The following is a 23,899-nucleotide window of genomic DNA, read 5'->3' as shown; positions in this document are numbered from 1 at the left end:
TAATTGACTAAGATTGTTATTGCACAGAATTATTGCTCAGTGGGGCAGTTTTAACTGTTCATGAGATGGATGGTCTGAGGGAAAAAGCTGTTTCTGTGCCTGGCTGTTCTGGTGCTCAATGCTCTGTAGCGAAGGCCAGAAGGCAACAGTTCAAAGAGGTAGTGGGCTGGGTGAGTGGGGTCCAGGATGATTGTTATGCGTCTGTGACTAGGAGGAGGGCGTGGCCGGGCCGTGACGACGCACGCCCGGTGCTGAAATGTCGTAATCAGCTGGGAGGGGGAAAAGACAAGCCGGGAGCGCCAGTTTGAGAGCGAGAGAGACACACGCGGCTGGTGTGTGTGTGTGTGTGTGTGTGTGTGTATATGTTTCTTTTAAGTTCTTTTATGTCATTAAAGTTATGTTGACTGTTCTGCCGGTTCCTGCCTCCTTCTTGCCCATCCTATACCCGTTACAGTGTCTTCATGTTATGTGTCTACTCTGCTGAATAAATGATGGATTCATTGTAACTGTTCACCCAAAATTCTGTCATCATTTACTCACCCTCATATGTTGTTTCAAACCCATATGACTTACTTCCATGAAACACAAAAGGAGATTTTAGACATTGTTAGGCTCAGTCACCATTCACTTTAATTGTATCTTTTTTTTCCATACAATGAAAGTGAATGGTGACTGAGGCTGTCAGTCCCTAACATTCTGCCCAACATTTCCTTTCGTGTTCCACACACTCAAAAAATTTAAATGTTGGATATAATTAACTTTTTTGTGTCAACAGTTTCCACATAACTGGGTTAAGTTACACAGCAGTATCACTATTTACTTCAATAAACCTATGTTAATTACATTTGTTTTACCCAGTGCAATTTAGTAGAGTCAAGTTAAAATATCTACTTTTGTCCAAAACTATTAAGCTGCTTAAGTTCAATTATCCTAAAATCAAGATTCTCACTTTCTGCCGAAGCAAACATTTTGATTTTGACTGTTTATTCAATTAATAATGCTCTAACATGGAAAAAAATAAGTGAAAGTGTGCCTTTACCAACGCAATTGTTTAGAGTACAGAAGAAGAAAAAAATCTTATGAGTTTGTAACAATGTGAGGGTGAGGAAATGAAGACTTTTTGATAAATCCCTTTTATGATTTTTTTTTTTTTTTTGCAATTTCCTTTGTTACAGGGGACACATGTCTAGTACTTCTAATAAATATATGGGTTTAATATTTTTATAAACTGCCTTGGTGTATGCATTCAGCAATGAACAGTATATGATATAAAGTAGGTACTCTCTGCAAATCTCACCAGTCAAAATCAAGAACTTTGGTTGCAGGAACTGTAACTCAAAAAGAGCCACAGCTCAAAACAGCATCTCTGTACAATGTTTAAATGTAGAAATACAGCATGTAAAGGACTACCGAAAGTAAACACATTCTGTGCATGGCCCATTACAAAGGATTCAGCCAGCCACATCGCTCCAGCAGATAAACATTGAGGTGCAACGCTAGGAAACAGTGTCCATTTCCTGGGGCTTTTACTAGGCATCATAACAGACGGAGCTCTATCACCATTCTGTTCAAATCTCCCCCTCCCCCCTTGTATCTTTAAATGGTAATCTGTGTGGAAATCAGTTGATAAACTTTTGGCCTGAAACATGGCCAAGAACAAATAGTTTGGTTTATTCAAGAGGTAAGCCGATGTAAGCAGGACTGAACACCTCCATGTTCCACTGGTGTTCTTTCATTGCACTAAAGTGAATCCAGCATATCAGAACATGGGTTAAGCAAGCTACAGAGCTTTAAATCTCATGTCATTTTTTTCAATGTTGAAATACTTTTTTTACATTCTGCCATCTTATGTGCAGTCAACTGTAAGCAAGCAACTGGTAGGTCGCTTTTCCTGAAAATGTAAATAAAGTGGGTTTGTGGCAAACATTGCTTTGATTGTTTGAGCATCCCAACCAGTCTGAAATAACAACACTGGCTCAACCAATGGTGTGAGATTGGGGTGGGTCTCTCTGTTGTTTCCAACCAATGGAAGAAGGGGTAGTGTTTATTATTTTTACAATTCGTTTGGTGAAGATAGTGATGTTGAAATTACACACTTCACCTTTAACAAGTCTTTGTCACTAAACAAAATTTGGAGAGCATCAAAATTTTAAGGTATGAAACCTTTATAGTACATAGACACTTTCATTCAACTTTCATAAACAATAATTTCATAAATGCTCAGTGGTCTCTAAATATAACAATTGTTTATAGACAGGCTAAAATTCTGTATTCAGCCCAAAATGTATACATTAGCATGAAACTGAAGAAAGCATTTTGTAGGCAGCGTGTTAAGCCAAGCACATCACACAGGAAGTTGCATGATTGAATCACAGCACTTATCAATGCTGTGGAATGAACAGTCGGTGAAAAGAATCCTTGTAAGTCTCTTGATAAATAACAAAACCTGCATATTTATTTGAACTATTTTTTATGCCATTTATTATACACAGATCACACTGGATATTTTGATGGTGGGCACACTTTTCACTATGCCTATTAAGTTCCCCCAAAAATGAAAATTCTGTCATTATTTACTCAACCTCATGTAGCTCCAAACCCATATGCTGTTAGTTTTTATGTGAAACACAGATGTATTTTAAAGAATCTTCACACTGCTCTTTTCTATACAAAAGACTGCCTGTCAAGCTTAAAAAAAAAAAAAAAAAGGACAAAAAAAACAAAACAAAAAAAACAGAAAAGCATGAAAAAAGGACCATAAACTTATTCCATTTGACTCTTGTGCTACATTCCAAGGCTTCTGAAGTCTTGTGATAGCTTTATGTGAGAAACAGACTGAATTTTAAGTCTCTGTTATTCACCAAGTTGTTATTCACTGACAGTTATGTGGACGCTTGACAGATGTGGACACTATTAGCTAGAGACGCACCGGTATCGATCAGTATCGACAGATAAAAGCAGTTATCTCTACTGGCTGATTGTTTAAAAACAGCCGATGATGAGAGCCAATTATTTCCAGACAAAATGGGGTGGAAAAATGTGTTGGACAATTAGCCTACAACTCATGATGTGTGTGTGAAAAGAAAATCTCTCTTGTTGCAATTTGCAAGCTATGCACTAGTATATCACGAGGTGGAACTACCATTAAAACTTTTTAAAACAACTAATTTGATTACTCCTCTTAAAGCTCAACACAGCAAGAAATATGATGAGTTTGTTAAATCTAAAAGGGAGGCTGCTTCAGTTAAAAAAGGCAAGCTTCATCATTCAGAATTCAGATACTGTAATGGGAGTTAATAATGTGCTTTTTGTTTCAGTGTTTTGTTTATATCTGAGGCCAGTTCCTCTGAAACATGCAAAACATGTAGAGACTAAAGAATAAAGTTATTATTAAAATTTATTTTGAAGTTGCGTGATTAATCATCAGTGATTTAAAACAAGGTTGCATAAAAAATGCAGACCCACCAAACTATTAAATGGCAGATGTTGTTTAAATAATCAGATATCAGTATCAGGAGTGCAGTTAGGATTTTTAGGCCCCCTGACAACTTTATACACTAGGCCCCCATCTTATCGCAACACGTAACAGCATTTTTTTCATAGTCTAAACATCATCGTTATTAATACACGTAAACATAAGTATGGTTGCACATTCAATAAGAACCAAAAAAACAATTTAAATTTGAATAATTTATTAAAAATAATCAAATGATGCATTTAATAAAAATAACTGCAGTATATAGCTATAATAAATAAACATACAAATGTTCATTAGGTTTAGCGAGTTGGAACTGTGCTTCTAATGTAAAAATGTTGACTTTTTATGTTTTAAATATTGTATGTCTTAAGAGTAATCTCTTGGAATATCTGATAGCTAACAAAACCAGATTTTCCCCTGCAACCAGAGAGCATTAGAATAGAACAGATGAATAGTCCAGGTTTTATTTTATTTTATTTATTATTTTAATTTGTAAGAATGGCTCGCCATTGAGTAAGTCAATGTAACTATTCTATAAAATAAACTATAGCATTTTGTTATGGAAAAACAAATGAGTCAAAACACATTTAGAATATATATCTAAAACAGCCTTAATTATAATACCAACGGAGTAGACATCTCCTTCCTTATTCCAACTCCGTCTACTCCATATTATATGAATCTATAACATTTCTTTCGAAATACCAGTTATTAGAATTAGAGTTATTAGAAATACAGAGTATTAGAGATATAAAAAATACAGTTTGTTTCTACAGTAATGGCATGCATTGTGTTTTCTCATCTTTTACCTCGTCAGCGCTGTTTAGAACATCTGGGCTGTATGGCCTTATAAGATGTTTGATATACTCCAAAGTGCTTCAAAGTAGAAAATTCTCGGTTTAATTCGAATGAGTCTCACAGGTTTTGTGGTCTGCACCACGCTGTTTAGTTTAATCCGCTCTGCATGATCCAGTCAAGCCTGATATATGACGTGTCCACACAAGCGCGAGGATGCGCACAAGTCCCAGCACACAAATGGGAAGAATTAATATAAAAAGCGTTTTTGGGATAAAAAACTGAACGTCTTGAGGAGCCAACACACTTGATCATCTTTTATCATCAAGTAAGAGCAGTCTTCATTCTATCTTACCTATGGAAAGTGACCATTTATCACAAAATCATGCAGGAAAACATTTGGGGGTTCTGCTGGGCCCCTGTCTGTCCAGGTAGCCCCCCACCCCGGCACCCCTGATCGGTATCGGCATGCAAATTTTGTATCTGTACATCCCTACTATGAACTGTTGTTGTGTGGAAAAGAGCAGTGTGAAGCTTCTTCAAAATTTCTCCTTTTGTGTTTCACAGATTTTTATTGAACTATTCCTTTAAACATGAATGAGGGAATTCACACATTCTGCACTCAAACAATGTACTGCCTGTTGAAAAAAGCAGTGTACATTTGCAGTAGATTGAAAGTCATGACTCATGAAGAGTCTTTCCAGCCATTTGAGAGCAGAGAAGTCAATGACTTTGACATGTGGTGTGTGTGTGTGCTGGTTTCTGCTCAGCAAACTGTGATGTGGCAAATGACTGGAATCAGCCTCAGAGAGATCTGAGTAACACTGACTCCTGCTCTGTGCCCTCTGTGTGTGTTTGACCGGGAGCTGGCACGTGCACAGGTGTGTGTACGTGTGTGAGAGTGAGCGTTCTGTTCCTGCCTGTGTAGTCTAAACGGGCCTGAGCCCACTCTCTGGTGATCTCTGTGCTCCCACACAGATGTTCTATGTCCTCTGACCTTAAACTGAGGCCCAGCGCTGCGTGTTACAGAGCAGCTGAGAGTGTGGGGGCTTCGAAAGAGAACGTCTCTGTCTGTGTGTGTGTGAGAATGCAACTGTGCGAGAAAGGGCGCAGTCCCACACAGTGTGTGAATACATAAAGTACTCCTGTTAGTGTGTGTGTATGAGCCAAGTGAGTGGGGGAAGAGCATGAATTCGTGTGTGCGCTCTGATAGAGTTAGACTAGTTTTTTTCTTCCAGAACATTTCTCCATTCACCATTGCAGTCTGAAGACCTCCATTAGTCCACTTGATTAAAAAAAAAGGAATGTATTTTGCTGTATAGCAGGGAGGCTTTTTATTAGTGGCACTTGCTTGAATAAGCCAAGGCCTAAAAATGTTTCTTTTCACTCTTGTTATACATGATCACATTGATTACTGTTGACCTTCAAGATAAATGAACAATAATTCAGCTCCAAATTCAAAATGTAGTAGAAGGAAACGGAATGATATTTAATTGAAATTCAGAATGGAATTTGAAAGTCTTAGAAAATGCTTCTCCTTTGAATTTTTCTAATATTATGTTTTTTCTCCCCCATTAAATATTATAAAATGTATAATTTCTTGGATGGACTCCACAAGTTTGTGCAAAACCTGATGATCCATGTTAACAAGCATGATTTGAAAATGTTTCAAAGAGCATCTTGTGTTCTTCATTGGAATAAAAGAAAATCTGATCTTTTGCACAAAGAAGTCAGCATAGGGTAATGTCACAAATTTGCTTACATTTGATTACTGACCTAGATATACTGTAGTTCAGAAATATAAATATTTCCTATTAATTTTACACAACTTTTCAGTGTTTGCATTTAGTAAAAAAACAAAAAACAAACAAAACATATACATATGGAGTAATTTTTCATGTTATTAATGTCCTGACTATACATTGTGATCAGTTGAATGCCACTTTGGTGAATAAAAGTACCAACTTCTTTCCATAAGAGCAAAATCTGTACATTATTCCAAACTTCTGGCCACCAGTGTGTGTGTATATTATATATATAATGTAAAGATTTTGCTCTTATGGAAAGAAACTGGTACTTTTATTCACCAAAGTGGCATTCAACAGATCACAATGTATAGTCAGGACATTAATAATGTGAAAATTAACTATTACAATTTGAAAAAAAGGTTCAGAACTTCTTAAACTACTTCAAAGATGTCTCATCAAATAATCCTCCACGTGCAGCAATGACAGCTTTGCAGATCCTTGGCATTCTAGCTGTCAGTTTGTCCAGATACTCAGGTGACATTTCACCCCACGCTTCCGGAAGCACTTGCCACAGATGTTGCTGTCTTGTCGGGCACTTCTCATGCACCTTACAGTCTAGCTGATCCCACAAAAGCTCAATGGGTTTAAGATCCATAACACTCTTTTCCAATTATCTGTTGTCCAATGTCTGTGTTTCTTTGCCCACTAGAACCTTTTCTTTTTGTTTTTCTGTTTCAAAAGTGGCTTTTTCTTTGCAATTCTTCCCATAAGGCCTGCACCCCTGAGTCTTCTCTTTACTGTTGTACATGAAACTGGTGTTGAGCAGGTAGAATTCAATGAAGCTGTCAGCTGAGGATATGTGAGGCGTCTATTTCTCAAACTAGAGACTGTGTTTGATTTAATGGCAAGTGATTTTCTAGTACCAAATTAGCAATTTATCATGATTACTCAAGGATAAGGTGTTGGAGTGATGGCTGCTGGAAATGGGGTCTGTCTAGATTTGGTCAAAAATGACTTTTTTCAAATAGTGATGGTGCTGTTTTTTTACATCAGTAATGTCCTGACTACATTTTGTGATCAGCTGAATGCCACTTTGGTGAATTAAAGTACCAATTTCCTTCCGAAACAGCAAAATCTGTACATTATTCCAAACTTTTGGCCACCAGTGTATATATCATTCTTAATCCTTTCATTCTCATTGACCTTTTTGTCTATGTATTTTCAATCGCTTCCCACTCAAAATTAATCTACAAACGAATAGCAAAAAACAAAAAAAATGTATCCAATCAGAATTTATTCCTTGATGCTTACAAGCAAAGTGTGACAACTGTTTCACAAATCGCATGCCCAAAGCCATGCTTGTTAGCCGAAGCAGCGCGCGAGTTTGAGCTCCACCCCGTCAGGCCTTCAGAATTTCCACAGAATCCCTCAACAGTATAAGTGAATAGGCATCTGAAGTCAGATTGTCAGATTAATCAGCCAATCAGATTGATTTATTTGTTCTTGTGTGTGTGGTCTTTAGGATATGTCCCAGTCCAGGCCTTCTAGCTTGCCTTGAGTGACGCAATTACGCTTTAAGTGATGAATGTAATTTGAAAGCGAAGAGCGCGAGATCTAACTGACGAGTCGGCTGTCACTGCTGTTATTGCAGTTGAGAAAGAGATCCTTATGAATTTAAAAACCTAAGATGTTCTGCATGATCATGCGATTGATTGATTAAACAGGAAAGGAGGACTGATTTTCACCAAGCAAATTGGTAAATGCTTTTTGCATTGTTATAGCAACATCAGGAGTTTTCTAAGTGTAAATTAGGCTGCTTGAGTATTCAGTGTCAGATCAAGTTTTGAAAAGTAACCGTGTACCCTGATGAAACAATTAATTGCAAGCAAAATGTAATTCACAAATATTATTAGAAAGCTTTTTCTTGGTATTAGACCTCCTTGGTTCTGGCTTTCGTGCATGGACATTTTTTAAAATTTCAATTGGTATTATTAGTTGACTGCCACGTAATATATGATAGGCATATGGTGTCTTATTAATTGTGAAACTGTGTTTTCTTAATGGCATGAATCGCACTGAAGGACTAGACTTAAAATGAACGGGCCGCAGCTGGTGTGTGTGTGTGTGTATATATACATATATATATATATATATATATATATATATATATATATATATATACACACACACACACATACATACATACATACATGAGTTTGAATCCAAAATTTTAAAATGTAGACTTTTAAGCCCCACTGTAAATATAATAAAATATTATGTGAACCAGAATACTTTTGGATATCAGGGTTGCTTCATTTGGTTGGTGTGACTGCATTTTTTCCAAACTTGGCTGCACACCAGTGAACCACACCCGACTCTACTTAAAAAAAATTTGGTCTGGGGTATGGTTACTCTGGTATGGTTTGCAATTGGTATGAAAGTAATCCGTCCCTACTCACAAGGTAATCTGTCCTTATTTGCGAAAGTGAACAGCTATAGACTGCAACAGTGCCCACCCACTTTTTCAGCCCCTCTCGGTTTCCGGAAGTATTTTTCCCATTCTTTTTTCCATAGTGATTTCATAAAATCCTTCATAAAAGAGTTCTAAGCCATGAACCAAACCAACCAACTCTGAGGTGAATTGCAACATTACAAACTTTGATTTGAAGCAAAAAGCATTTGAAAATTGGACAAAAATTCAAAAGGTACAAGTACAAATGAACTTCAATCCCATGAAGCGTTGCAAATGAAACAACTGAATTAAAAACAATGGAAATATATAAAACTGTTGATTAAAGCCTTTGATTATAAGTATAGTAGTGTTTTTGGCACCATTCCGAGTAAACTCTAGAGACTGTTGTGTGTGAAAATCCCAGGATATCAGCAGTTACTCTGGCACCAACAATCATGCTATGGTCGAAATAACTAAGATAAATTTTTTTCCCCATTCTGATGGTTGATGTGAACATAAACTAAAGCTCCTGACCCTTATCTGAATGATGTTCTGCACTGCTCTGCTGCCACACGATTGGCTGATTAGATAATCACATGAATAAGTAGGTGTACAGGTGTTCCTAATAAAGTACTGAGTGAGTGCATAAGTAGTTTGAGAGTGTAGGACGACCAACTTTATTGTGTCATTTGCAGTGCGTCATGGGAGAGGGAGATCGTTGCTGGGATTTTTTGGTGCGCTTTGTTGGCCGTGATTCTATGATTAGTGGATTGTTTCCCTTCAGGATTCATGGATAGTTCTTCACCAGGAATTTTGTTATATAACACAATTTTTAGTTGAAATAAGCTGAAATAACAGACTGATGGCTTCAAGAGAAGCATATACAGTACTATCAATTAACAACCTCGGAGCTCACAGTAGGTCTGTCTTTAAAGGTTTATATGTTTTTGTTAAAAATCAATTCACCTATGGAGAAAATTAATGGGATTTTTTTTTCTTCCCAACCTAGGCATGACATATAATTTGCATATTTGCATGCTCTGTCACATTTATTATAAAATTATGCATCTCTTATGGCTGCTTGCCTCAGAATAAATTGCCTTCAAAGAATGGCTTGCATTCTTCAGATTTCTACTAACATCTGAGTTTCTCAGTCAAACCAACAGTTCGCAAATACACTATGTCGTCTCACCTGGGAGTACCTCCACTTCTGACACTTGATGCTGTCTGGTTGAGGTAGTCCTGGCATCACCTTCTCTAGCTCTTCAAGGATGATGGGCTGCACTGCATCCTTCTCCTCTTCCAGGTGCTGGATGCCAAAGGACACACTGGTGTGGACCACCATGGAAGGTCCACAGTCCTTCAACTCTGCAGAGAGATACAGGCATGTTATCAACCTGATGTGTTGGGGCTGCTCATGAGGTCATTCACAAACATACACGATTCACAGATCACAGACTCCAGATCGCAGGCTACAGCACGAGTGGATGAGCCAAGGACTGAGAAAATTCAAAGTAAAGAAATTTCAAGTGGATGGAGAAATGAGGGTGAGATAAACAGCAATGAAAGCTGCAGAAAAATAGTAGATACAAGCTGAAAATGCCACAAATTTAAAGGTGAAGAGTATTATTTTTTTTATTTTATTTTTTTGAGTCAGCTATAAGAGGAGTTTAATTGGCATTTCAGACACACACAAAAAACATGTACCCTCACACATACCCAAAAAAGCATATTTACTTTTTATAATTTAACACAAACTTTTTTATATTTGTAACGTTCGGACAAGGCAGGAGAGGCTGAACACAGGAATGGATGAGGACGACGTGAGAACCCAAGTGCATTTTTAATTACAAAGTGCCGGTATCCAAAAACGTGAATCCAAAGTGAAAACAAACATAAATGACTTGACTAACAGCATGAAGACTAGCACAACATTACACCAACACAATACTTGACAACAGACAATGGAAAACATGAGGGCTTAAATACATGGACATGGGAAACCACATGACAGACAACCAATGACAAGACTAAACTAATGAACATGATACAAGATTACTAAGACACATGAACATGGAGGGAAACAGGATATCACATGACCTAAATTTTCAAAATAAAAGACATGAACACAAAAAAAGAACAAAAACACATTTAAACATGACATATTTGTAACAAGGGGCGGCTCCCGACGCCAAAACAAAAACAAAACTAACAAGAGTACAATAGGGAGCTGGGGGGGTGGGATCCTTGAGGCATGGCCTGGCGAGACAGGGTGTGGAGCATGGCCTGGTGAGACAGGGTGTGGAGCAGGAGACAAGTGCGTTGCCAGTGGCCAGAGAAGTGGCTCCATGAAGGGAGCGGGGTCTGGCGGTTTGGGTGGTGGCTCCAGAAATGTAGTGGGGTCAGGCGGTTTGGGGGGCGACCACAGGGCAGGGACAGGGTCCTGGGCTGCAGACGCTGGACAGGGTTCAGGAGGGAGTGGCTCAGAGAACGGAGCCATGGAAGTCTCAGTGATTGGCCTCAACAGGGGAATGGTCTTAGTGGCTGCGAGCACAGGCAGTGGCATGGTAACAGTCTCCATGGTCATGAGCACAGACAGTGATGAGGGAACGACCTCCGTGGTCATGGCACTGGCATTGATGGGGGAACAGCCTTTGTGGCTGTGAGTACAGGTAGGGACAGGGGAACGATCTCTGTGGTCGTGGAAACTGGCAGTGACAGAGAAACGACCTCCGTGGCCGTGAACACTGGCAGTGACAGGAACAACCTTCGTGGTCATGAACACTGGCAGTGCCTGGGGAGTAGGAGTTCTTCTTCTCTTCCGCTTCCGGAAGGCCGTGAGCACAGTTGTGGGAGAATCGGAAGGTGGAGCCGTGGGAGGCTCGATGAAGGAATGCGGAGCCGTGGGAGGGTCGATGAAGGAAGGTGGAACTGTGGGAGGCTCAGGGGATGGAGCCGTGGCAGACTCAAGGGACAGAACCGTGGCAGACTCAAGGGACAGAGCCGTGGCAGACTCAGGGGTCATAGCGACTTGGCATGATGGGATAGGCGTGCCAACTTGACAAGGCGAGGCCGATGTGGCGACATGGCAAGGCAGGGCTGCTTGACTAGGCATGGCAGGCATAGCGGCTTGGCTTGACATGGCAGGCGGGACAGCATGGCGAGGCAGACGTGGCTGCATGGCATAATGTAGTTGACGTAGCAACAAGGCAAGGCAGGGCCTCTTGACTAGGCATGGCAGGTGTGGTAACATGGCATGATGTGGCAGACGTGGCAACATGGCATGACGAAGTAGAAATGGCAGGTGTGGTAACATGATGTGTTGTGGCATACATGGCAACATGGCATGACAAGGTATGAATGGTAGGCGTGGCAACATGGCATGATGTGGCAGACATGGCAACATGGCATGACGAGGCAGGAATGGCAGGTGTGGCAACATGGCATGACAAGGCAGGAATTGCAGGTGGGGAAACATGGCATGACAAGGCAGGAATTGCAGGTGGGGAAACATGGCATGATGTGGCAGGCGTGGACGCTGGCTCGTGGACCGCGGATGATGGTTTGTGGACTGTGGCAGACGACTCAGATGTGGCAGCCTTTGTGGGAGTGCTGAGTCCCTCATCAGCCACTCCCACAGTAAACGGTGAACCACTAAGGCACAGGGCAAAATCAATGTTCTGTTCCAGATTCCAAGAAATTCCACCTCCTGGTAGCATGGAATACAAAGGCTCATTTACGCCCGCATGGAAAAAGTCCTTCAGAGCCACATCATTAAAATCCACCTTGCTGGCCAGAGCGCAGAAGTCTTCCACATATTCCTCTATGGAACGGTTTTCCTGGCGGAGACGCAGGAGTGCAACTGCTGGGTTCATGTTGAGGTCAAATATTCTGTAACGTTCGGGCAGGCTGAACACAGGAACAGACGAGGACGATGATGATGAGAGAACCCAAATGCAGTTTTAGTTACAAAGTGCTGGTATCCAAAAACGAGAATCCAAAGTGAAAACAAACATAAACGTCTTGACTAACAGCATGAAGACTAGCACGACATTACACCAACACAATACTTGACAACAGATAATGGAAAACATGAGGGCTTAAATACATGGACATGGGAAACCACATGTCAGACAACCAATGACAAGACTAAACTAATGAAAATGATAACAAGATTACTCAAATGTGAACCAATGACATGACAAGGCAATAATCCAATGAAAACAAGACACATGAACTTGGAGGGAAACTGGATATCACATGACCTAAATTTTCAAAATAAAAGACACTAACAAAAACACATTTAAACATAACAATATTTACAACGATGCTGCTCGCGAATATGCTGCCTCTACCAGCGTCCGCAAATGACTAGAGTGAAACATAATGAACTTGAAAGGAAGTCCACTCACTAAATGGAGACGAATGTGTGAAATGAATGAAACATAAACGGAAGCGTACAAGAAGTGACGTGGATTAACAAACAAGCTGCCTCTTTTTTTCTTGTTTGAATCGAAGGTGCCCGAATGCCGTTCCGAACTATTCCAGCCCCATTTAACCCCAGACTACAAGTAATCCATTCTCAGGATGATTAACACTGTGGCTCTGTGGGGCTATCAAAACACTGATCTGTTTGTTTGAGCATCCTAACCAGACCGACACAGGAACATTAAACTCAACCAATGAACTGAGTTTGGGGCAGGAATATCCGTTTTGTTGACCAATGAAAGACAGGTGGGAGTGTTTGAGAAAACTGTTTGAAAACATTATTGTTGCAATTACATTTGGTGAAGTTAGTGTCACAGAAATGACCCCAGAAAAGGAAACCTTCTCAGATAAGTCTTCTTCGTGAAAACTGAACACATGCACATATCAAATTAAGCTTTGACACAATGTGATATATGTTTTTAACAAGGCAAACTAGCTGTGGCATTTTCATTGTTAATGTGACATGATCAACATTATTTTTTTGTCATAATACTCCAGTCAGCCGAGGTTGGTTAGCGTGAATGGAGTTAAGTAACTGTTCCAAACAGTTTACAGCCTTCTCTTCTCCAGACCACGGTTTCTCGGTGATATCATCTATGGGCACACCAAATCCCATGATCTAATACTTTACAGGCGAAGCTGATTGGCAGAGCCATGACCCATGAATGAGACCAGGCCTGATATATTAGCCTTGCACATAGTGTAGTCATCCCTCTAATGACAATACTTTAAAACACATATTTAACAGGATTGGGGGAAATAATGCTTTATTGGGTTCAATAAACATAGGCTGTGATTAAGCAGCTGGAGATGGAGTGACTTGGGTCAATAAATGAAAATGGGATGATGATGTTTTATCTCATCATGGACTAAAACCTGAGAATCAAGGGCTGGGTCTGAATAAGACCAGAGAGACTGGATAAATCGTAATATTAAAGCCACTGGCAGATTCACATGGTTAACACATCGGCTTTATTGTTACTTATAAGGAGGGGCTTTATAGTAAATACAGTCAGTTAAAATATCTATTCTATTCAGTAACATTTTGTGGATCAACAGGGAACAATGAGCCATTTAAATCATGACTACTGGCGTGCACCAAGAGAACATGGTGTTTGAGGATGTATGATTGAAGGAAAATCTTCCAAATATTAGCTGCGAAGCTGGCATGGTTCTAGTGAAGGAAAGAGGAAGTCATTTTTTCAGTTGTAATCATTTGCTTATATAAGAGTTTACTAGCATTTCAGCGAAGTGAAAGAGAGCACTACCTAACTTTCTGATTTCACTTACAAATAATCAGTTATAATCAGCAAAATTTAACAAAGGAAGGAATAATTGGCATGGCCCAAAAAAGTATTGTTTCCTAAGCTAAAATTATTGTTCTAACCAGTCAATATGAGGTTCACTTTTTATATATCAAGTAAATTAACTCTCATTTTGGACGATGGTGGAAGAAAACTTTTTTTTTTTTTTTTCAGAATACACAAACGTCTTTAAGATGGTGCCAAATATACAAAGTTCTCTGAAAACTACAGTATGTGGTGGACATTTTGTTTCAAATTCTGAAAGAGTGCACCACCTATCTTTTTGATTTCACTACAAATTACATAAGCAAAATTTAATGAAAGGATTAACTTTACAATTATGGACATGACATAAAGGTTTAGTGTTGATTTCTATGTGTGAAAATAACTCAAATGAATGCTCTAACCAGTCAGTATTAGGTTGACTTTAGCTGACCAACTCAACAGTTTTATGTATACCAGCATAGGGCCAAAAACACAGAGGCATGGTCATTTTCCATAAGCAGAACATTCAGATTATATGTGGTTGGCACAGGGCCAGGCAAAGAGGAGAAGAAAAGGAGAAGCAGAGGATGTGTGTGTGTGTGTGTGTGTGTGTGTGAGAGAGTGAGAGAGAGACGGACGAAAGAGAGGCCATCCTAAAAAAAAATTATGTATATGTAAGTGTGCATGTGCCAGAATGTGACCATGTGCGCGCAAGAGAAAGAAGCCATGGAGCGTGGGGAGAGGGTTGGCATCGGGCCTGCTGGTTGAGTCACTTATTTCTTAGTGGGCGCAGAGCTTGTCGCAAAGTTCACAGGGTAAATAGGACAACGCATGTACTATCTGACAGAAAATAACTTACATTTCCAGAATTACCACCTAATTATTACATTTGAATTAATTCCACTTTACAAATAAATTGATATTTTATAGCCCCATTTGGAAGGGATGAGTTTTCCTGGTGGTACTTTAAAGGAATATTCTGGGTTCAAAACAAGTTAAGCTCAATCGACAGCATTTGTGGCATAATGTTGATTACCACAAAAATGTATTTTCGATTTGTACCTCCTTTTCTTAAAAAAAAAAAAAAAGCACAAAATCTAGGTTACAGTGAGGCAGTTAAAATAAAAGTGAATAGAGATGGTTTAAAGGTAGAAATGCGAACTTTATCACTTAATAAAATTTATAAAAGCACTTTAATTCTTCTGTTAAAACCCATTCATTATTTGAGCTGTAAAGTTGTTTAAATCTTCATTTTTACAGTCATTTTAGGGTTTGTTGACATTACATCATCATGGTAAAGAAGTTGTAAAATTGGATATAACTTTACACAGAAAAGGTTAATAAGTGAATTTATCACGCTAAAATCATGTTTACATGTATATTGTTTATTGTGGACATATTTTTAAACAGTATTTTAACATTTACAGACTGGCACCATTGACTTCCATTGTAAGTGCCTCGTAACCCAGATATTTGCTTTTTTTAAAGAAAAGGAGGGGCAAGTCAAAAATAATTTATGTAGTAATAAATATTATTCCACAAATGCTATCGAATTAGTTTAACTTGTATTGAACCCAGAATATTCCTTTAAATATACTCAAATTCAATTTTCACAATTCTAGTTACAACCACAAAACCTATTTTTTACATACAAATTAACAAATAAATTAATATTCTATAGCCCTATTCGGACAGGACTATTTTCCTTAAGGCAGTTAGCACATTTTTGTTTTCAAGCCGTACTGGGATTTCAAACCCGTCCGAATCGAAAACTTCTGTAAAAATTGTAAACATTCTGTAAAATTGAATTATTTTCAGCCAACTTGGCCATCCGAGAAATCTAATGCTGTCTGGATAGGACTGTCTGTGACCTTTGTTGAACACCATATGTAAAGCAGATCTTCTGTCTGCCTGGTGCACCTTTCGTATATACAGTATTTATGCTTAATAATATATGTGCACACATCCAGAGGACATGACCTTCCTCAGTAATGCCCACATCCAGATTAACAGATACTCCCACCTCAGTAATAACTACAGAGATCCCGATTCCATTCAAATCAGTACATGAAATAACAGACACCTCTATGCAGACAACTGTAACTTAAAAGTCGTTTAGAAAAAAAATTCCATCTGAATAGATAGAATACATTTTCGTGGTCATTCTAGTATTTTGGCAAGTATTACACTTTTCTAATAAGTTTCAGGTTTCTTTAAGTAATCAACCTCGCATCATTAACGAACCAATTCTGATTTTGGCAAACCATCATCTAGCCCTGATCTAGCTCACTTTCGATTTACCTAACTGCACTAATGTGCTCCTTGCCAGACACTAAGGAACACAATAATAGCTTATCTAGCAGACAGCCAAAAAGTTTTCAAAAAGAGCTTGGGGTGCTCTGTGAAATCAGGCGCAGACCTACTTTACTGGAACTACAAGGTAAACAATACAGAAATGAAAATGAAGATTAAAGTATGGCCGTGTGAAGGCTGAGGAGGGTGGAAGGAGCTTTCTGGCCTGTAAGAACAGCACAGCAGAATGCAAAATTTAACAGCTCTCCTAATTATGATGCTGCCCTCGGAAACACTGGAGTGAATGGAAGGTGACACATGCAGAGGCTGTTTTCATGAGACCAATTCCAGTGGGCTCTTGCAGATACATGGTCGTGAACTGAAACAAAGTTTCTGAGAAAAATATTCGCTAACACAACCACATGTAAAACTGTAACATACACAAACTTTTGTAGAACACATGAGTTTGTTCCATAACCTAGTGAGCTGCCTCACTTCCTACTGTCCACAAACAGCTACTGTCTTTTGTAGCATCCTTACTAATGTGCTGTTTATTTATTGTTAATTATAATGGATTTTAAATAGACTGATAAATGGTTATAATTAAACAATATATCCTTAGAAATCACAAAAAATTACATTAATTATCTGCAATATTGGCCTTGATAGTGCTTTGGATCGAATTGAAAAGAAGACAATGAACATCCATGAGATAAATAAAAACACTACTATCACCTCTAACATTAGCTTTCATATAATCCTTTATTCTCATTGGCTGATGCATGTTCCAAGTGTGTGACAACTGACAATTCTAAATTTCTAAATGAGATACTTAATCAGAGGGTGTAAGGAAATAGGAAAACGCACACAGGAGAGTTTTAAGGATGAAAACCTGAAAAATGTCTTTAGATAAGCACATGTAAAAAAAAAAAAAAATCAGTAATTTAATAGTCTCTCATAAATTACATAACACGCATGTCCCCACACAAACCAGGCAGCTCTATGATAGCCCTAGAGAGCAGGGCTTGTGGGAGCAACTATGGAGGAGAGAGATCGTATCAAAATTTGCAAATGAAAATCACATACCTCTGTTGTTTCTGTGATTTTATAGCACAATAAGAAATCAGTGTCCAGAAAAGTGTGCCTAAATTTATCAGGTGTGAATTCGGTTGTAGAATGTGTTTGTCACTATCTGAATTTTTCAGAGGTTAATTTGGTTGTAGAATGCATTTGTAACTACCTGAATTTTTCAGGAGTGAATTCAGTTGTAGAATGCATTTGTCATTACCTGATTTTTTGGGTGTGAATTTGCTTGTAAATTTACTACCTGTATTTATCAGGAGTGAATTCGGTTGTAGACTGTGGTTGTCATTGCCTGATTTTCGAATGTGAATTCGGTTGTAAATTTACTACCTGAATCTATCAAGAGTGAATGCGGTTGTAGAATACAGTTGTCATTACCTAAATTTTCGGGTATGAATTTGGTTGTGAATTTACTACCTGAATTTTTCAGGAGTGAATTCAGTTGTAAAATGCAGTTGTCAATACCTGAATTTTTCGGGAAGTAATTCTATTGTAAAATGCACTTGTCATTACCTGAATTTTTTTGGGAAGTAATTAAATTGTAGAATGCAGTTACCATTACCTGAATTTTTCAGGAGGTAATTCAATTGTAAAATGCAGTTGTCATTAACTACATTTTTGGGTTTGAATTTGGTTGTAAATGTACTACCTGTATTTTACAGGATTGAATTCGGTTGTAAATTTACTACCTGTATATTTCAAGAGTGAATTCGGTTGTAGAATGCGGTTGTCATTGCCTGATTTTCGGATGTGAATTTGGTTGTAAATTTACTACCTGAATTTTTCAGGATTGAATTCGGTTATAAAATGTAGTTGTCAATACCTGAATTTTTTGGGAAGTAATTCAATTGTAGAATGCAGTTGTCATTTCCTAAATTTTTGGGTGTGAATTCGATTTAAATTTACTACCTGTATTTTTCAGGAGTGAATTTGGTTGTAGAATGCAGTGGTCATTGCCTGATTTTCGGGTGTGAATTCGGTTGTAAATTTACCACCTGAATTTTCAGGAGTGAATTCGGTTGTAAAATGCAATTGTCAATACCTGAATTTTTCGGGAGGTAAGTCAATTGTAGAATGAAGCTGTCATTACCTGAATGTTTTGGGAAGTAATTCAACAGTAGAATGCAGTTGTCATTACCTGAATTTTTCGGGAGGTAATTCGACTGTAGAATGCATTTGTCATTACCTGAATTTTTCGAGAGGTAATTCGATTGTAGAATGCAGTTGTCATTACCTGAATGTTTTGGAAAGTAATTCAATAGTAGAATGCAGTTGTCATTACCTGAATTTTTCGAGAGGTAATTCGATTGTAGAATGCAGTTGTCATTACCTGAATGTTTTGGGAAGTAATTCAATAGTAGAATGCAGTTGTCATTACCTGAATTTTTCGAGAGGTAATTCGATTGTAGAATGCAGTTGTCATTACCTGAATGTTTTGGAAAGTAATTCAATAGTAGAATGCAGTTGTCATTACCTGAATTTTTCGGGAGGTAATTCGATTGTAGAATGCAGTTGTCATTACCTGAATGTTTTGGGAAGTAATTCAATAGTAGAATGCAGTTGTCATTACCTGAATGTTTTGGGAAGTAATTCAATAGTAGAATGCAGTTGTCATTACCTGAATTTTTCGGGAGGTAATTCGATTGTAGAATGCAGTTGTCATTACCTGAATGTTTTGGGAATTAATTCAATAGTAGAATGCATTTGTCATTACCTGAATTTTTCGAGAGGTAATTCGATTGTAGAATGCAGTTGTCATTACCTGAAGTTTTTAGAAAGTAACTCAATTGTAAAATGCAGTTGTCATTACCTGAATTTTTCAGGAGGTAAGATTGTAGAATGAAGCTGTCATTACTTGAATTTTTCAGGAATTAATTCCTTTTTAGAATTCAGTTGTCATTACCTGATTTTTCAGGTGTGAATTCGGTTGTAAATTTACTACCTGAGTTTTTCACAAGTGAATTCAGTTGTAGAATGCAGTTATCATTACCTGAATTTTTCAGGAGGTAATTCGATTATAGAATGCGGTTGCCATTACCTGAATTTTTCAGGAGATAATTCAATTATAGAATGCAGTTGCCATTACCTGAATTTTTCAGGAATGAATTCGGTCATAGATTGCAGTTGTCATTACCTACATTTTTCAGGACTGAATTTGGTTGTATAATGCAATTGCCATTACTTGAATTATACAGGAGTGACTTTGGTTGTTGTCACTTACTGAAAGTTTCAGGAGTGAATTTGGTTATAGAATGCTTTTGTCACTCCCGTTAATAACCAAACTATGCGTGTACACAACGGAATTAAGAACTCAAAAGAGGAGTGACAACCGTGTTTATCTGCAGTGTGTACGTGGCTGGTGAATGAAAGAAACATGAAAGCAAGAAGACACCAAAAAGACAGAAAAACCAAAAGATGTGAGTCAAAGCAGGAGATAGAGATGAGAGGGGGAAAATATAAAGGCACTGACCTAAATTGCGCTTTTTATCATCTATAGCGATGAAGCGAATGCAGGGATTATTGGAGACATACTGGGCCGCCCAAGGGACGTCGATCCGCACGGCAGCTTTGTAGAAGAGTCCAAGTGCATAGCGGGAAGAATAACTGACAGCCTCCAGCTTTCTCCGCTGATTCTCCCCCATCACTGCACAGACACAAACACAGCAGCACAGAATAAAGCCTCTGGGCTCCTGTTAGCTCATCTCATTTACACTTCTCTCTGTTCAATTCAGACAGACACCAGCAACAGTGTTTGTGAAGAACTGGCCTTCAGATCGCACAGATCAAATGAGAGAAACGCTGTGCCACTAACTCACAGAGCTTCCACAGCACCAGGTCTGACAACATACTTCCCTGCTAACAAGACCAGCAAGTTTGATGCTTGAACCAGTGCTTGAACCACAACAGCCATGCTGTTCACCAGTAAAAAATCATGGCCTTGCTGGTTAAGTCAGTTAAAGGATAGTTCAACCAAAAATGAAAATTCTGTCATCATTTGCTCACCTTCCTGTTGTTCTATACCCATATGACTTTCTTCTAAGGAACAGAAAAGATGATGTTTAGCAGAATGTTAGCTCACTATTTACTTCAATTTCATCTTTTTTTTTCATACAATGGACTGAGGCTAACATCTCCATTTGTGTTCCACAGAAGTAAGAAAGTCAAATGGGTTTGGGACAAGTACTCTTTGCAGATGAGGTTTAAACAGACAGTGAGTGATGCTGAAATGAGAAAACAGTGAAAGAATGCCACTTGAGCTTTTGGGATTCATTCTCAGTCTTTTTTAAGATTTTTATTCTGCCCTTGTTTCCCGTCTGGAACATCTGTTATTTATTGGAAATAAGCAGTCACACTAAGGCCTGCTTTAGTTATTTAGGGCCCACAGGTACTGAGTATAGTAACGGTTAAAGGTCACCCCTGTGGAATCAAATGCATATTTCTATGCCAAGATACCCGTTTGCAGTGAGAAAAAAAGGATGTTCAGAGAATGGCAACAAGAGAAAAAGTAGGATCTGATCATCATTATTCTAATAAGCAGTATCTTCCCCTAAAGCAACGAAGATGTTTGGTCAAAAGAGATGAACAAAACGCTAACCCATCATTTTCCCTTTACACATGTGCAATCCAGGAGCGGTTCTAAGGGGCCAGTGCTTGTGTGTCAACGGGTGGCAAATTCCTGGAGATACTGGTGAAAGTTTTGGCTTGGTTTAGCACCTTTGGACCTGAGAGCTCCTGTAACTATGTGCTTCAGTTCTAAAATAAATAAATAAATAAATTATAAAAAATTCTTTACATGTTTGTTGTGAGCTTTTTATTTAATGGTCTTGATCAGTCATTTTTGTTGTCTTGTTCATTGCATGACATTTGATTTATAGTTTTACATATACATCCACTACCATTCAAAGGTTTGGAATCACTATGAACTTTTATTTTTTTGAAAGAATATGATCATTCTATTTACAAAGGATGCTTTAAATTCATCAAGAATACAGTAAAGACATTTTTAATGTTTAACCAACTTACCATTTCTATTTAAAAAAATCCTGTCTTCTTCAAACTTTGTTCATCCAGGAATCCTCCACTTACAGCAATGATACTTCAGGCATTTTAGCAGTCAGTTTATTCTATATCTTCAGGTAAAGTTTAATCTTATGCTTTCTGCAGCACTTACCAAAGATGTAATTGGCCTGTATGACACTTCTCATGGACCTTATGATTAAACTTTTCTAACAACAGCTCAACACCTCAAACTTAGATACTTCCATCCATAATACACATTTTTAATATTTTACCATCCAATCATTAAGTTATTTTACTCATTCTACACTTCTCTCTTTATATGTCAGTTTCAAATGTTTTTTCTTTTTTGAAACTCTGGGCCTTATTTTCGTGACAACGCTAGGCACAGTGCTACACTCAACGCTATGCACAGCGACTTATCCAATTTTAATGAGAGCAGTAACTGTAAGCTAAATTTTCATGCCAGGGCAAATGCAAGTGGCCGTGGGTGGGAATACTTGCACTATATGTGGGAGTATGTGTGCAAAGCATAATTTGCTATTTTCCTGAGAAATATGTCATGGTACAAAGACATCTGAGAACCACGTCTACTCTCGCCGCAAAGTCTAAACTCAGTTCCTGCATTTGCCATTTGGGGATTTCACCAGTAGATGATATCAAAGAGCTATTGATCACTAGAGAACACATACAACACATACATCGTGGTCCAGAGTAGTGCAGCCGACAATACAGTCATAGAGCAGGGGATTCGTTGTGGCAGGAGGAAACAAACATTCTCGGTAGTATTTCACCACTAAACACCATAGCACTGGAACGATGGCAAACAAAACAGAATGGGCTGTCTTCATTTACAATTGTGCTCAAAAGTTTGCATACCCTTGGAGAATTGGTAATATATGTACCATTTTTAAAGAAAACATGAGTGACCAGGCAAAACACATTTCTTTTATTTCTTATGGGATTCATATTCAACTGTAGGTTATAACAGAATGGCACAATCATAAAACAAAACATGGCAACAAAGAAAAAAATGAAATGACCCCTGTTCAAAAGTCTTCATACCCTTAGGTCTTAATACAGTGTATTGCCCACTTTAGCATCAATGACAGCATGCAGTCTTTTGTAATAGTTGTCTATGAGGCCCCAAAGTCTTGCAGGTGGTATAGCTGCCCATTTGTCTTGGCAAAATGCCTCCAGGTCATGCAAAGTCTTTGGTCGTCTTGCATGAACTGCACGTTTGAGATCTCTCCAGAGTGGCTTGATGATATTAAGGTCAGGAGACTGTGATGGCCACTCCAGAACCTTCACCTTTTTCTGCTGTAACCACTGGAGGGTCAACTTGGCCTTGTGCTTAGGGTCATTGTCATGCTGGAAAGTCCAAGAGTGTCCCATGAGCAGCGTCCCATATTGTAACCAGGTTTTTTTTTTGTGGCATTGGCGAAGTAAAGGCTTCTTTCTGGCAACTCGACCATGCAGCTCATTTTTGTTCAAGTATCGTCATATTGTGCTCCTTGAAACAACCACACCGTCTTTTTCCAGAGCAGCCTGTATTTCTCCTGAGGTTACCTGTGGGTTTTTCTTTGTATCCCGAACAATTCTTCTGGCAGTTGTGGCTGAAATCTTTCTTGGTCTACCTGACCTTGGCTTGGTATCAAGAGATCCCCGAATTTTCCACTTCTTAATAAGTGATTGAACAGTACTGAATGGCATTTTCAAGGCTTTGGATATCTTTTTACATCTTTATAAAAGTTCCATTACCTTGTTACACAGGTCTTTTGACAGTTCTTTTCTGCTCCCCATGGCTCAGTATCTAGCCTGCTCACTGCATCCATGTGAGAGCTAACAAACTCATTGACTATTTATACACAGACACTAATTAAATGTAAAAAGCCATAGGTGTGGAAAATTAACCTTTAATTGCCATTTAAACCTGTGTGTGTCACCTTGTGTGTCTGTAACAAGACCAAACATTCAAGGGTATGTAAACTTTTGATCAGGGCCATTTGGGTGATTTCTGTTATCATTATGATTTAAAAAGGAGCCAAACAACTATGTGATAATAAATGGCTTCATATGATCACGATCCTTAAATAAGAGACAGTTTTTTTGCATGATCAGTCATATTTTCAAAATCAATGCCAAAATTTCACAATTTCTGCCAGGGTATGCAAACTTTTGAGCACAACTGTATATCGACATTGCTTGACATGAAATGGAATATATAATAGGATGCAGATGGTGCAATAACTGGAGA

General features: G+C 38.4%; 1 protein-coding gene across 1 annotated transcript in view; it reads right to left on the bottom strand.

The window, feature by feature from the left end:
• LOC127423446 (renalase-like) overlaps positions 1–23,899 on the bottom strand; it is a 91,405-nt gene that overhangs the window by 1,749 nt on the left and 65,757 nt on the right. Inside the window, exons 5-6 of the mRNA XM_051667746.1 lie at positions 20,096–20,269; positions 9,666–9,841 (exon numbers count right to left, since the gene is read on the bottom strand). Of these exons, the coding sequence (XP_051523706.1) occupies positions 9,666–9,841; positions 20,096–20,269 (350 nt within the window). The remainder of the gene's footprint in view (positions 1–9,665; positions 9,842–20,095; positions 20,270–23,899) is intronic.

This window comes from Myxocyprinus asiaticus, chromosome 32 (genome assembly GCF_019703515.2).
Source record: "Myxocyprinus asiaticus isolate MX2 ecotype Aquarium Trade chromosome 32, UBuf_Myxa_2, whole genome shotgun sequence".
Lineage (NCBI taxonomy): Eukaryota > Metazoa > Chordata > Actinopteri > Cypriniformes > Catostomidae > Myxocyprinus > Myxocyprinus asiaticus.
Note: the sequence above shows the minus strand (reverse complement) of the source record. Positions and strands in the feature narration are given on the sequence as shown.